Genomic DNA, 15,961 nt, shown 5'->3' with positions numbered 1-15,961 from the left:
GAATGAAACTGTATAAAACTTTAACATAGAGTTTCAACTGAAGGTGTTATGTGTCTGCAGGTTAGACTAGTTGTTGACTCTAATTGTTGAATTCTAATGATTGTTGACTCTGTATGCATTTATTTATATCTTTATGACTTTCCCTTTTGAATTTCTCCCCTTATTTATTTCCCCAAACATATTTATTTACAAGCATTAAACTAATGTCACTTTAAAAACAGTTAATGTTTAAGGGTCAGTCTCATAAATAAAATATAAAATATAAATAAAATATTAAACTGAAATAACTCCAGTTGTACCATAGACCTACAACAATGATAAATACTAATGAAAATGTAAAAAAAAAAATCATTTCCACTATTTGTTTTTAAATCCACAGGGAGCCACTGGAGAGGAGCTACAGAGCTGCAGGTTGACCAACGCTATGTATGACGTAAGGACGTAGCAGCGCATCAAACCAACGCTGTGTGTGACGTCAGGACGTATCCGACGTCAGTCCCAGCCCCCGGGAGGAACAGTTAGTTTAGACTTTAGACTTTAGTTTCAGTAGTTTACTGATGTTTCTCCTTCTGCTGAGTGTTGACAGGACATGGTGAGTAATGCAACTCTACTGTGACTCTACTGTGACTCTACTGTGACTCTAGTTAGAGGAAGTTCAGAGGAAACGAAGAGATTTAACACAGAAAACATGAAAGTAGAGCGACAACAGTAGTGACTAGTTCAGCTGTGTTCTGACCGGAGTCTGGTTGGGCTGCTGTTTATTTCATATTTATATAATATTTAATAACAGATTAGTGGACATTACATTAACTAGCTGTGTGCAGTAACGTTATTAAAGGAGCTCTGTACTGTTACTGTGATGTATTCACTTTGTCTCCTCTGATTGTTCCTCTGGTTTCTCCTGTTTCCTCTCAGAGTCTGGGAACTCTGTGTTTATTTATTATTATATTCATAAGGCTGACCCTCAAACTGGTTTAAAGTCACATTGGTTTAATGCTTAGAAATAAATAGGTTTGGGGAAATAAAATAAAGGTGAAAATCGTGCTGAAATAAATAAATGCATACATTTAAAAAATAAATGCAAAAATAAATAAATGAATATGAAATTAATACAAATAAATTAATTAAAATGAAATTAATACAAATAAAAACATAAATATTAATAAGGGAATTAAATCTGATTTGTCTGAATTACAAATTTATACATTGAGATTTATTTCAGTTTAATATTTTATTTTAAAGGACCGACCCTCAAACATGAACTGTTTTAAAGTGACTTTGGTTTAATGCTTAGAAAATAAATAAGTTTGAGGAAATAAATAAGGGGTGAAATTCAAAGGAAAAAATCATGCAGAAATAAATAAATGCATACATTTAGAATTAAATATGAAATAAATAAAAAAATAAGTGCAAAAATAAATAAATGCATACATTTAAAAATAAATAAAAATAACTGCAAAAATAAATACATTTAAAATTAATAATAATAAATACATAAATACTAATAGGGAAATTAATATAAAGACAATAAAATAAAGCAGCAAATTAAAACAGAAATGTCAATTTATGTCACATTTTATTAATTGATTAATTAATGGCCACATTTATTTTTTATATTATTTTTGCCACATTTAATGACATATTTATTTGTTATTATTTATTTATTTATCACTTTGGCAGGTTGCGTCCTCCATAGCAGTTTGTGCTGCTGTTGGATCGTATTGTGTTGGTGTTTCCAATATTTTGTCCACCCACACTGTAAATCATTTAAAGCTGCTTCAACTTAAAAACATGAGTTCCCCTGCTGCCTTTGTAATAAAATATGAGTTCACTGAACAGTTAGTTCAATAAACTTCAGATATTAATTTAAACCAACCACACGCTGACACACATTATAGTTTTTTATTTTATTGATTTATTTATTTTTAATTGTATTAGTTTATTTGACAGCGACGATACATGTAAGTATTGTTATATTTAAATAAAATGAAACTTATTCACTGTATATAAAACTAATTGAAACAACGACTAAAACCAACAATAAGAACAACGATAGAAAACGACGATTAAGGACAACAAAAGAGAAAAAGGTTAATAGAAAGTTAATTTGCACAGTTCACAGGGTCAGTTATTTAATTTGAAACTTTTAGCTATGAAGTTCTGAAGTGGTCTGAAAATTAAAAATTAATATAAATGAGGGTAGACTAAATGTTTGGAGCAGCTGTTGTATAGTCATATAATATTATAATATTATATAAAACTTGGTCTTTTCTGCAGTTCAGTCAAAGAAGAGACCCTGAGTCACAGTTTTAATTCATTTATTTATATATATAATATATATTCAGGGAACTTTGCAATTAAAGTGAAGTAACCTCTTGACCCCGCAGTCAAAGACTTCAACACTAATGATGACTAATAAGCATCAGCAGTCGACTTTAACCTCCGTCTGAAAGCAGAAATATGTGGCTCATTTGTCTGAAGGAGGTTATGAAAGATAAACACACACACACACACACACACACACACACACACCTTTTCCTTTCATGCTGTTCAGCCTTGAAGTGCACCGGTTACAGCAGAGATCCATTGTTAGTTGTTAAAGAGGAAATCTGTTAACAGACGTTCATTCGCTCTAGGCGCTCCGGAGAGGAGGAGGAGCTCGTCTCCATGGATACCAACAACATTTCCTCCATCAACCATGGAAGAAATAACCTCTGTTGCTGCTTGGTACATTGGTACTGGTGAAGTCCCAGATATGTCAGAAAACCAAACGCCGTCGTGTCTGGGTTCATAACGTCACCCGGCGGCGAGCTGTATTCTGTAATAAACCCAAAATAATCACATTGTGCTGTGATTCAATATCAATAAACAGATCAAAATGATGCTGAAATAACTACATAATGATGCTGATCAGTAAAAAGTCTGAACTCATGCTTTGTCAGGTCTGTTACCATGACGACAAGCAGACAACCTTTAAAATGCTTGTTTTCTGAATGGAGTAATTTTACGTGTTATTTTCTTTTTTTCTCGTAAAGTTATGACTTCATTCTCGTAATATTACAACTTTTTTTCTTGTAATAATACTTGTTAAATACTTGTTTTTCCCTCAACGTGGCCCTAATACTCTGTAGTACATTGTCTCTTTGGCCCTCACTGCATTAGACTTACAGTGCATCCGGAGAGTATTCACAGCGCTTCACTTTTACCACATTTTGTTATGTTACAGCCTTATTCCAAAATGGATTCAATTCATTTTTTTCCTCAAAATTCTACACACAATACCCCATAATGACAAAGTGAAAAAAGTTTGTTTCAAATTTTTGCTAATTTATTAAAAACAAAGAACGAAAATATAACATGTACATAAGTATTCACAGCCTTTGCTCATACTTTGTTGAAGCACCTTTGGCAGCAATTATAGCCTCAAGTCTTTTTGAGTATGATGCTACAGGCTTGGCACACCTATTTTTGGGCAGTTTCTCCCATTCTTCTTTGCAGGACCTCTCAAACTCCATCAGGTTGGATGGGGAGCGTCGGTGCACAGCCATTTTCAGATCTCTCCAGAGATGTTCGATTGGATTCAAGTCTGAGCTCTGGCTGGGCCACTCAAGGACATTCACAGAGTTGTCCTGAAGCCACTCCGTTGTTATCTCGGCTGTGTGCTCAGGGTCGTTGTCCTGTTGGATGATGAACCTTCGCCCGAGTCTGAAGTCCAGAGCGCTCTGGAGCAGGTTTTCATCAAGGATGTCTCTATACATTGCTGCATTCATTTTTCCCTCGATCCTGACTAGACTCCCAGTGCCTGCTGCTGAAAAACACCCCCACAGCATGATGCTGCCACCACCATGCTTCACTGTTGGGATGGTATTGGCCAGGTGATGAGCGGTGCCTGGTTTCCTCCAGACATGACGCTTGGCATTCAGGCCAAAGAGTTCAATCTTTGTTTCATCAGACCAGAGAATTTTGTTTCTCATGGTCTGAGAGTCCTTCAGGTGCCTTTTGGCAAACTCCAGGAGGGGTGTCATGTGCCTTTTACTGAGGAGTGGCTTCGGTCTGGCCACTCTACCATACCGGCCTGATTGGTGGAGTGCTGCAGAGATGGTTGTCCTTCTGGAAGGTTCTCCTCTCTTCACAGAGCAACGTTGGAGCTCTGTCAGAGTGACCATCGGGTTCTTGGTCACCTCCCTGACTAAGGCCCTTCTCCCCCGATCGCTCAGTTTGGCCGGGCGGCCAGCTCTAGGAAGAGTCCTGGTGGTTCCAAACCTTTTCCATTTACGGATGATGGAGGTCACTGAGCTCAGTGGGACCTTCAATGCTGCAGAAATGTTTCTGTACCCTTCCCCAGATCTGTGCCTCGATACAATCCCGTCTCGGAGGTCTACAGACAATTCCTTGGACTTCATGGCTTGGCTAAGACTGCAGCAGCACAAGCTTAAATACAGATGTTAAATCATGTTATATGTTATTATGTTGAATCTTATTAAGAGCACCGTAATACATGCATCATTTCATTATCATCTGTTACGCATAAAAGAAAATGTTTAATAAACCACGTTGATCTGATCTCAGGTGAACTGTCTGTTTCCCGTCTCAGAGTGAAGATGAGTGAGGATGCGTTCGAGGTCCCGGCGAGGACCGAGTACCGCTACCTGGTGCAGGAGGAGGACGAGGACGAGGTGCAGTACGTCCGTCACAGGCACTACATCAGCCCCTTGCTGGTGCTCTCCAGACGCTGCATCGTCCTCATCTGCCTCGGCGTCTTCGCTCTGCTCTCCCTCGCCACCTACCTGGGATACGTCGCCCAGACGCTGCCGCCGGGCCTCGCCCAGGTGACGACGGACTGCGGAGAGTTCAGAGGAAGACACGTGAGTTTAGACATCTTTATGTACGGTCCGCCAACTGGACATGTGTCCTTACAAGAGAAATACAAATCACCATAAATATAAGACATACAAAATAATATTTTTTTATTTTTATTTTCAAAATATGTTAATACTTTATTCTGTTACAGGGTGTAAAAGATTTATAAGAGAAATATGAATATCAGTACAAGGCAAAAAAAATATAGTTTTTACAAAAAACAATCTTCTGTTGACCCGTCGAAAACAACAAAGTTCAAGGAAAACAAAAACCATTCTTTCAGCCTCAAGTTTCCAATCACAGTTTATTCAAATCTATTATGAATAGCTCAAATTAAGTTGACCTATAACAAAATGGACCGTGTCATGAAAATATTGATTTATTTATTATTTCATTATTTATTTCATTATTTATTTATTTATAATTTCATTATTCTATTTATTTATTTATTTATTATTTCAATATTTATTTATTTATTCATTTATTATTTCATTATTTTATTTATTTGTTTATTTATTATTTTAATATTTTATTTAGTATTTCATTATTTTATTTATTTATTATTTTATTTATTTATTTATTATTTTATTTATTTATTAATTAATTAATTAATTATTTTATTTATTTATTTATTTATCCATTAATTATTTTAATATTGTATTTCCGAGGCACTGAGCTGCTCGGTGCTACACAAAGTGTGGAATTCAGTATGAAATCTCTGCTATGATTATTATCTTAAAGCAGATTCATGCATCACTTTTATATTTAGTTTTTCTTTTAACTTCCTCATGATGATGTTTCCTTTAAAGGAAAGTTGGATGTTATTTTTTTTTATAGCTTCAACCATCATTCCTCTCAGTGATGATAACAATTTACACATCGTGTTTATATCACAGATATACAGTTGATCCAGAAACACCAGCAGACACCAGCCGTCGATCTGAAATCTAAACTAGAGAAGTAAACTCTCTGTTAGTGTTCCTGCCTCGACCCGTTTATTTAACGTCACTTTTAAATCCTTCTCTCTCAGAAAAATGGAGCCTACTCCTTTAAGGGCATGCCCTACGCCGCTCCGCCCGTCGGTAACCTGCGTTGGGCGCCTCCGGCCGAACCGGCGTGCAGGGGCGTGACGGCCGACGCGGGGCGCTTCCGCAGCATGTGCCCTCAGGTGCGCCCGATGTCGAGCACGGGGAGGGTGATGGGCCAGGAGGATTGCCTCTTCATCAACGTGTGGACGCCCACGCTGCGGCCGGACGCCAAGCTGCCCGTCATGGTCTGGATCCACGGAGGATACCTGCACATGCTCAGCGGAGGAGAGCCGGGCTACTCGCCCACGGAGCAGCTCGCCGCCGACACGGGAGTGGTCTACGTGAGCTTCAACTACAGACTCAACGCCTTCGGCTTCCTGGCGCTGGAGATGCTGAGAGAAGGTTCTCCAAAGAACACCTCAGGTCAGTCTGTGATACACACACACAGTATACAAGTAAGTAATATTATATATCTGGAGGTCAGAGGTCAAGGGACCCCTTTGAAAATGGCCATGACAGTTGTTTCTCGCCAAAATTTTGTGTAAGTTTGGAGCGTTATTTAACCAGACTTTTTTCGGATATTTTTCAGACTTTTTATTAGACATTATTCTGACTTTTTTTCAGACATTTTCAGACTATTTGGGATTTCAGACTTTTTTTAAAAACTTTTTAAAATAAAAAAAAATGTAGTGTAAGTTTTTTAACATTTTCCAGAATTTTTTTTGGATATTTTTCTGACATTTTTAAACATTTTTCTGACTTTTTTGCAAAAATCTTTTGGACATTTTAAAATTTTGTTTTAAATATAAAAAAAATGAAATGTAAGTTTGGAGCGTTATTTAACCTCCTTCATAACAAGCTAGTATGACATGGTTGGTACCGATGGATTCTTTAGGTTTACTAGTTTACTATGATGACAGTATCTTCACTCTCGCTTTAAAGCTGAGCCCGCTACAACCTCCGTCAGATCGATGGCAGCCCGTTAGTTTCTGAAGAGGTTAATTAAAAATTGCAATTTGCGTTGCGTGCTAAAGAAATTAGTGGTGTTGAAACAAATTTGCGTTAACTGTGACAGCCCTACTAATGATGTAAATTTCCCATTCCCACATTGGGCCTGATATATATCGTGCATCTCTAGAATAAACAGTTCTTTAGATGCTCGGTTAAAAACACAACTCGGGTTGAAGAAGTTGAAGAAGTAGATCTAGTTGTTGTGCAGCTCCATGAAGCTTTTAATAGCTTCTATGTGATTGTTGCATCATGTTGTGAGTTAAAGAAGTTCTAATGGATGTAGCGGCTGTTTACCTCTTCAGCAGCCTGCTGAAATATTTACATTGTTCTCCCGGTCTGATTGAATGCTGAGGGGTCTTTACGTTCCCATTAAGATGTGAATACTTAATGAGCGTTAATGTGAGTTCCTCTCACTGTGGGACACAAATTAACGTGTTTGGGAGTCAAACTGGGTGATTTCTGTTACGTAATCCAGCGCCGCCCGCTGTGACCTTGATGTGAAACGACCCGTTAAATGAGAAGACACGGTGGGGGCACGAGTCCTTTTCATCTTCCAGAAGCTTCTCTCACATTTCTAATTGTGAATCCTCCTGATTCCATGGCCCATTTCCTCGCTCCCTCTCCGCTTGAAAAAGAGTTAAATTTAGTTCAGGCTGAGAGCGAGCGGCGAGCTGGTTTTGTTTCTGACGGAGGAAATGGGACGGCGGAAACAAGGTCACATCAACGCAGGTTCTCCTCGTTAATCGATCCCTCCCCTCCTCTCCTCTCCACAGGGAACTACGGCTTCATGGACCAGATCGCAGCTCTGAAGTGGGTCCAGAGGAACATCCACGTGTTCGGAGGAGATCCTGGGAAAGTCACTATATTTGGACAGAGCTCAGGTAGATGAAATGTGTCGCCGGGTCCTGCTGTGATAAATACAGTCTGTCAGACCGGCTGTAAAGGTTTTGATATTTTCCAACAGCACCAGTAAATCAAAGGTTGGCTGTGATCAAACGGAACATTTTCAGAGGCTCTACCTGAACTCTGAAGGCCACAGAGGAAATGAAATTAGCTGCACATGTTTCCTTCACGTGTCTTTGAGATCAATTGGCTACAATCTCTGCAAATATGACAACAAAAGTTGGAGGAAATGTAATATCAAGAAGGTCACGTACTTTGTTGCTCGTCCAGGTCAGACCTCCTTTCATTCTCTGGCTTTCCAACTGTTGATTTCACTCATCCACGTCCCAGAAAGCAACGCACAGCTGGTTACGAGAGCCGTTTAGCTCAGATCAGTTAGTTAAAATTAGGACTGTCAATTCATTAAATCACACAAATCAATCACACATTTTTTATCTGTTCAAAATGTACCTTAGAGTATTTAATACTCTTATCAAAATGGGAGTGGTCAAATATGAGAGCTAGAAACCACTGTGGAGAAGTTAGAGGAAGTAGTAACTACGTTCGGTTTTCAAAATAAGATGTAAAAAAGCAAAAATATGTCTGAAATTTGTTTTAAAAAAGGCCGAAGAAATTCCAAAGTATGTCTGTCTGAAATATGGCCCAAAAAGTTAGCAGGAAACGTTATCGTATCGCGGTAACGTGCGGTCGAGCTGGCCGTCGCTCTCATCTCCGTGGTCAAATGGACTTATTTTCAAACATTTTGGCAGATATTTTTCGGGACATATGTCAGACTTTTTTTCTGCCTTTCTTCGGCCTACTTTCGTATATTTATTGGACATTTTCAGAAATTTCTTTGATCAGTTTTCTGACATTTTAAGGACATTTTTCAGATTTTTTGGGGATATATGTCGGCCTTTCTTCAGCCTTTTTCAGACATTTTATCGGCCATTTTTAGAAAGTTTTTTGGATTTGTTGTTTGACATACACTCACCGGCCACTTTATTAGGTACACCTTGCTAGTACCGGGTGGTCTTCATCTGCTTCAAGGTTGGACGTGTTGTGCGTTCAGAGATGGTATTCTGCATACCTTGGTTGTAACGAGTGGTTATTTGAGTTACTGTTGCCTTTCTATCATCTCCAACCACTCTGCCCATTCTCCTCTGACCTCTGACATCAACAAGGCATTTCCGTCCACACAACCCCCGCTCACTGGATATGTTCTCTTGTTGGGACCATTCTCTGTAAACCCTAGAGATGGTTGTGGTGAAAATCCCAGTAGATCAGCAGTTTAATACTCAGACCAGCCCGTCTGGCACCAACAACCATGCCACGTTCAAAGTCACTTAAATCCCCTTTCTTCCCCATTCTGATGCTCGGTTTGAACTTCAGCAAGTCGTCTTCACCACGTCTAGATGACGTAATGCATTGAGTTGCTGCCATGTGATTGGCTGATTAGCTATTTGTGTTAACAAGCAATTGAACAGGTGTGCCTAATAAAGTGGCTGGTGAGTGTATGTCAGACTCTTCTTCTGCCAAAAGAACAAAGTATAAAACGTTGGAGGGTCGTCGTGGATACGACCTGCACCTTTTTTGGGTTGCTGGATAATCAATAATTCCTGACAATGATCCTGATATATCTGACTTCAGGACGTCTCTGAATACATACATGCTGAGAATCAAACATTTATACTGGATTCATTTAGAGGTTTTCCAAAGTAAAAGTCCCTAGAAGTGTATGATTCAACATTTCTCCGTGGTCTAGTGTCAAAAGAGTTAACAACAATCACAATATATTTATAATAGAATAGATTTGATTTAGAATCGGCGCCCCATGCCGTGATGTATTTCGTGGATCATCCCAGCCTTATCAAAGACACTTGCTGGGTTATTTATTAGTCAACACGCCAAACTAAAATAGTCAGAACCAACACTGACTGTCTGACTCTTGTCTGTCCTCTGTCCTCTGTCCTCTGTGAAAGGTGGGACCTCAGTGTGGACCATGATGACGTCTCCGCTGGCGAAGGGTCTCTTCCGCGCGGCGGTGGACATGAGCGGCTCGTACGTCTACAACGCCACGCTGGAGCGGGCCGAGTCCGACAACCTGGTGTTCCTGAAGAAGACGGGCTGCAGAGACCGGAGCTGCCTCAGACGTCTGTCCATCAGACAGGTCCTACAGGTAGGAGACGGACCTTGGCAGAGTTCTGGAGAAAGTAAAGTAGTAAAAATACTCACTCTCTCTTTTTTAATATTCACTTCAATATCAGAGGATTTCATAAAATATCGGATCCACAGATCATCTTTACGATTTAATGAGACATTTTGACGGATTATAATGTCCAAAGCACCGAATGAAATCATTTTTACTGTGATATTTAATGAAGGAAGTGGACACTAAACTTATTTTTTTTAACCGTGAAACTCCAGAAGCTGAACTCTGCAGCCGTAACTTAACCGACGTATTCCACATCCTCCCTCCGTGAGCACCATTAAGATTTATTAAATAAAAGATCTTCATTCTCATCTTCATTTAAAAAAGATCTTCCATTCATGTCCCTCCATAACCTCAGGGGGAGCTATGAATAATGTATGTTATGAAATGAAATAACGACTAGTCGGTAAAGAGGACGGCTGGACTTTAATACGTGGAACAGACTGTTATTAGCTTTATTAAAATATCACGTTAAACTTCCCCAGCTGCCACTCAGCTTTTATTTTTTGCATTCTCTTGTTTTAATTTGAGATACTGGGCTTTTTTTCTTTATTTGTTCCTTAGAATAGGTGTATTTCTGATTTATTCTATAAATCTGGAGTTATTCTAGATTTTCTTCTTGTCAACAAATCCTGAAAAGACCCAAAACCAACCATTAAAAACTAGGGCTGTCAATCGATTAAAATATTTAATTGCAATTAATCATATGGTTGTCCACAGTTAATCACGATTAATCAAATTTTGTATCTGTTCTAAATGAACCTTAAAGGGAGATTAGTCCAGTATTTAATCCTCTTATCAACATGTGAGTGGACAAATATGCTGCTTTATGTAAATGTATGTTTATATTTATTACTGGAAATCAATTAACAACACAAATCAATAACAGATATTGATCCAGAAACCCTCACAGGTACTGCATTTAGCATAAAACAATATGCTCCAATCATAACATGGCAAACTGCAGCCCAACAGACAACAACAGCTGTCAGTGTGTCAGAGTGCTGACTTGACTATGACTTGCCCCAAACTGCATGTGATGATCATAAAGTGTGCATGTCTGTAAAGGGGAGACTCGTGGGTACCCATAGAACCCATTTACATTCACACATCTGGAGGTCAGAGGTCAAGGGGTCACTTTGAACATGGACATGACAGTTTTTCCTCGCCAACATTTAGTGTAAGTTTGGAGCGTTATTTAACCTCCTTCATGACCAGCTAGTCTGACCTGGTTGGTACCGATGGATTCATCACGTTTTATAGTCTCGTACTGTACGATACCAGTATCGGACTTTTGTTATGCCTTTTTTTCTGACATTTTTCCAACAATCTTTGGACGTTGTTTTGGACATTTTCAGACTTTTTTTAAGACGTTTTTCAGATATTTTGGGACTTTTTTTTTGGGACATTTTTCGGACAATTTTCAGGTTACCAGTATCTTCCCTCTAGCTTTACTGAGCCGCTAAAACCTCTGAAATATCGATTGCATTAACGTGTTATTATTGCGTTAACGTTGACAGCCCCTAGTATAAACATCTAATCAATCAAAAGTCAAACTGTCCCCCCCCCACCAGGCCATCCCGTGGCAGGAGTACCCGTCTTGGGCAGCAGATGACCTGGTGGAGCTCCCCGTCAGAGGGCTCTTTGTCGGCCCGGTGGCCGTGGTGGACGGATACGTCCTCGAAGCTCCACCCTTTGAGGTGTGGGAGAAGAAAGCAGAGCACAGTGACGTTCCTTTAGTCGTCGGGACGACGGAGCAGGAGGTGGACTTCAGGTGAGAGTTCACCTGGTTCAGGTTCATCATCACCGTCAGCTGCTGTCTGTGTGTCTAACCGTCCTCTCCTCTGTCTCTTCTTCAGCCCTCCAGCTGCAAACATCTCCATGTGGACCTGGGGGGACTACCGCTGGTTCGTTACAGGTAACAGCTGCTCTGTTAATGATGTTTCACACCTGGTCAACAGGTAAATAAGAAATTATTAATCAGGGTTGTGTGATATGATTAGGACTGAGGACTTTTCTTTTATTAAATTAATAGCAATTTTATTAATTTATTTAATTTTTTATTTTCTTATCTGTTTATTATTGTTATTATTATTTATTTATTTTATTTATATTTTTTATTTTTTTTATCTGTTTATTATTTAATCAATTTCATTAATTTCATAAAAATTTGTGAGACAAGTAGTCAATTTAATTTTAATTTATTAATTATAAGTAGTAGTAGTGGTATTTTATTTTTTCAATTAATGTTTTATATTATGTTATTTAGTAATAATAAATAATAATAATTTAATAATTTCCGATGCATATCTTTGAATGATTTTTCACACCTGGTCAACAAGTAAATAAGAAATTATCAATCAGGGTTATTTGATAATATACACTGTAAGGAGGACTTTTCTTTTATTAAATTAATAGCAATTTTATTAATTTCTTTTATTTATATTTTTTATTTTCTTATCTGTTTATTATTTAATTAATTTAATAAACTTTTGTGAGAAATGTAGTCAATTTAATTTATTATTATTATTATTATAATTATTTTATTTTTTCAATCCATGTTTTACATCATGTAATTTAGTAATAATAAATAACAATAATTATAGTAATAATAATAAATAATAATGATCTAATAATTTCCAATGCATATTTTAAAATCAATAAATTTTTATCACACTTATCTTAAATTTGGGATTGTAAAGATAAAATGACCCAATCAAATGTAATGTTTTGAGGCATAATTTATTATTTTATCCCCTCGTCCTCCTGGCAAATTAAAATGTTGAGATAAAAACATCAATATAAATACATAAAGGCAAATAAACCATAATAAAAAGCATTGAGACTGCTGGATTTCAAGTTTTTAGGACATTTAACTAAACGTAGATTAAATGTGTATGCTCTTATCTGGACTGTCTTTAAACCAGATCACATAATCCTGTTTATAAATAGTGTGCAGTAATCCAGTGTGTTCATGTTTAGCATGTTATGCTAAGCTAACATGAACAGAAAGCTGCTGAATATTTAAAGAACACTGTGTGCTGTGATTGTAGTTTGTAGACATGGGAGCAGTTTTTCTCTTTTAGAGTTAATGAAGAGTCATTAAATTTAGATATTTACTCAACAAGGACTCACAGCTTCTCTTGTCTCCTCCACACAGATAAACTTCAGTCCTTCAGTGAGAATCTGCCCAGAGGGGCGTTGGAGCTGTACCCGAGCTCCGACCCCTGCCCCACCACGGACCGCTGTCCGGAGAGGGCCTACACCACCATGGTGTCCGACGTCAGGGTCACCTGTCCCAACAACGACCTGGCCTGGAGGGCTGCAGGTACACGCACAAAGATTTCCACATGTACTGTAGAGCACATCAGTGAGTCAACTCAAGTTCATTTATACAGCACCAAAATCACAAATTCAACCAAGATGGTGACGGCTAAAAACCAAGATGGTGACGGCTAAAAACCAAGATGGTGACGGCTAAAAACCAAGATGGCGACGGCTAAAAACCAAGATGGCGACGGCCAAAAACCAAGATGGTGACGGCCAAAAACCAACATGGCGACGGCCAAAATGCCGAACTACAGATGTGGACCATAATAGCACCAATAAAACAAGCATATTTGTGTCCACTACTCAGAAAAAAAAGTTAAAAAAAAAAAAAAGTGTCAGAAAAAAATGTCAAAAATATCTGAAAAAAGTTAATAAAAAAAAAAGTAAAAAAATGTCCGAAAAAAAAGTTAAATAAAAAAAAAAAAAGTCAGAAAAATTTCGGAAAAAAAGAGTTACATTTTTTTTCCGAAAATGTCCAAAAAAAAGTTTTTAAAAAAAAATGTCTGAAAAAAAGTTTAAAAAAGTAAAAAAATGTCTGAAAAAAAGTTTAAAAAAGTAAAAAGAGTCAGAAAAAAGTAAAAAACGTTTTTTCGAAAATGTCAGAAAAAAAAGTAAAAAGTAAAAAAAAAAAAATGTCTGATAAAAAGTCAGAAAAAATGTCCTTAAAATTCCCGAAAGCAAGTACAGTATATCTCCTGAATACAGGCCGACAGCATACAGCCAATGGGTGTATTAGAAGATAATAAAAGTGATGAATTACAGCCATTATCTCCATTATTTAACCGCATACAGCTAGCAGGAAGCTGGCAGAACCAGTTGTGTCATATGAGCGTGCAGGGCGGGGCGGTCCCGTGGGTCTGATGACCTCTGATGTTCATTATGGCGAGGAAAATAACTTTGGATTCAGATATTAGTTCATTTTACGTCTTTTAGGACATCCTGATTCAAATGAGGATATTTAAGTGTTCCTACTGGGAAGTTGATTCATTAATTAAAGAAAAAAAGGCTGAAAAAAGTTTTTAAAAAAGTTTAAAGAATGTTGAAAAATGTCCAAAAGAGTTTTAAAAACTGTAAGACTTCAGAAAGGCCTGATTGTACAGATAAGTACCAGTGTTTGTTTTAATGTGAAGACCTGATACGATGACATTTCTTCCCGTGTGCAGCGGCCCTCGACAGTCCCGTGTATCGATACGTGGTGACGTACACGCCGTCGGGACCCGTCAACATGTCCACCGACCTGCTGCAGTTCCCCAGCCGCTTCTCCTTCCACGGTCTGGACGCCGTGACGTTCTTCGGCAGGCTGGAGTCCGTCCTGGGGAAACCTCTCTCTGACGGAGACAAGAGCTTCCAGGAGCTCATCACACGCCACCTCGTCACCTTCGCCAAAACAGGTGAAGACGCTTCCCGGTGCTGTGCTTGTGTTAACTTCTGTGTTTCGCATTGAACACGAGGCTGTGACTAATCACTGACGACACTCCTCTTCCATCTCGCAGGTAAGATGGAGAACGAGTGGCCAGAATACCCAGCAGCCACTGCTCTCCTGTCCGACCGGCTGACGGCGGTCCAGAACTACTCGGCCGCTCGCTGTCAGCTGTGGAAGGAGAACGGCCTGTACGCGTACGCTTGGGCCAACTGACTGCAGACCGGAGAGAGCGCCACGTTATTACATCACTAGACTTTATTAAAGTCACTGCTTTGTAACAGCGAGGTGACGTCATGTAGCCACACCTCCGTCTCTGAACAGTTTGAAGTTGCGTTCGAGTTCTCGGTAGCGTTATGTTACTGTTATGAAATATTACCACTAAATATCTCCAGAACTAACAACGGTTAGTTCACCCAAACAACTAAAAAAACATTTTGTTTTCACATCTGTCTCCACACCAGAAAAGTGCCTTTCCAGATGTTCTGGCTATTCTAACAGTTTTCATTAGAGCTGTTTTATAATGTAGAAATAGTTTTGGATCAACACCACCAGAAGTGAGTGAGAAAGTGTTTTTTATTTTGTAATTTGGGTGAAGTGATCCTTTAAGCAGCTGGAGGTCCGGCTGCACAGCGCTGACGTTACTACATCAAACTGGGAGTTGAGTGAAGGAGGTTGAAGGATGCCTGTAGACCAAAGTGATTGACCATAGAAATAGAATAGGAGTAGAACAGACTTTACCATTCAGATCAATGTAGCAGGATGGTCAGAGCGGCGGACGTTTTTTATGTAATTTACGTGTACTGTTTGCGATGGATGTAAGAGAACACTTCCGTATAAACCATACTTGCCAACCTTGAGACCTAAAAAAAAGGGAGGATTTCAAAACTTGAAAAAAATGAAGAGTTTCAGAGACTTTGTTTCCTACGTTCTGGTGACTTTTAAACAAAAGTAACTCAGGAATTTTCAGGAAAGAAAGCTGAATAATTCTTTGGGCGCTGCACGCTGTGATGTGCGGCGAGTGCAGCTCTAGCCATGTTGTGTCTCGAGCATCTTCTCTACCGGGAGACGACGTAGGTGTAGCTCTATTGTCGTCCAAGTGGAAACAGTAGAGATTATACACACTGTAGAGCAACAGAAACAGGTTTGGACCTAGTCAAATGACCACAGCAAACAGTTTAATGTCCCTTCTACTCCTATTCTATTTCTATGTGATTG

General features: G+C 38.6%; 1 protein-coding gene across 2 annotated transcripts in view; it reads left to right on the top strand.

Moving 5' to 3' along the window:
- Window positions 1–457: 457 nt before the first annotated feature.
- LOC141781684 (para-nitrobenzyl esterase) overlaps window positions 458–15,961 on the top strand; it is a 16,066-nt gene continuing 562 nt past the window's right edge. Inside the window, exons 1-10 of one of the 2 annotated variants that reach the window (XM_074657485.1) lie at window positions 458–592; window positions 4,595–4,865; window positions 5,891–6,311; window positions 7,673–7,780; window positions 9,764–9,960; window positions 11,568–11,767; window positions 11,853–11,911; window positions 13,154–13,321; window positions 14,487–14,714; window positions 14,817–15,961. The exon at window positions 14,817–15,961 is cut by the window's right edge and continues 562 nt beyond it. In XM_074657485.1, the coding sequence (XP_074513586.1) occupies window positions 4,602–4,865; window positions 5,891–6,311; window positions 7,673–7,780; window positions 9,764–9,960; window positions 11,568–11,767; window positions 11,853–11,911; window positions 13,154–13,321; window positions 14,487–14,714; window positions 14,817–14,959 (1,788 nt within the window). In that variant the 5' untranslated portion in view covers window positions 458–592; window positions 4,595–4,601 and the 3' untranslated portion in view covers window positions 14,960–15,961. Of the gene's footprint in view, window positions 593–4,569; window positions 4,866–5,890; window positions 6,312–7,672; window positions 7,781–9,763; window positions 9,961–11,567; window positions 11,768–11,852; window positions 11,912–13,153; window positions 13,322–14,486; window positions 14,715–14,816 lie in introns of both variants that reach the window. The other variant, XM_074657486.1, reaches the window with a different exon arrangement.

The sequence above is a fragment of the Sebastes fasciatus genome, chromosome 2, assembly GCF_043250625.1.
Source record: "Sebastes fasciatus isolate fSebFas1 chromosome 2, fSebFas1.pri, whole genome shotgun sequence".
Taxonomy (NCBI): Eukaryota; Metazoa; Chordata; class Actinopteri; order Perciformes; family Sebastidae; genus Sebastes; species Sebastes fasciatus.
This window is presented reverse-complemented; position numbering and strand designations above follow the sequence as displayed.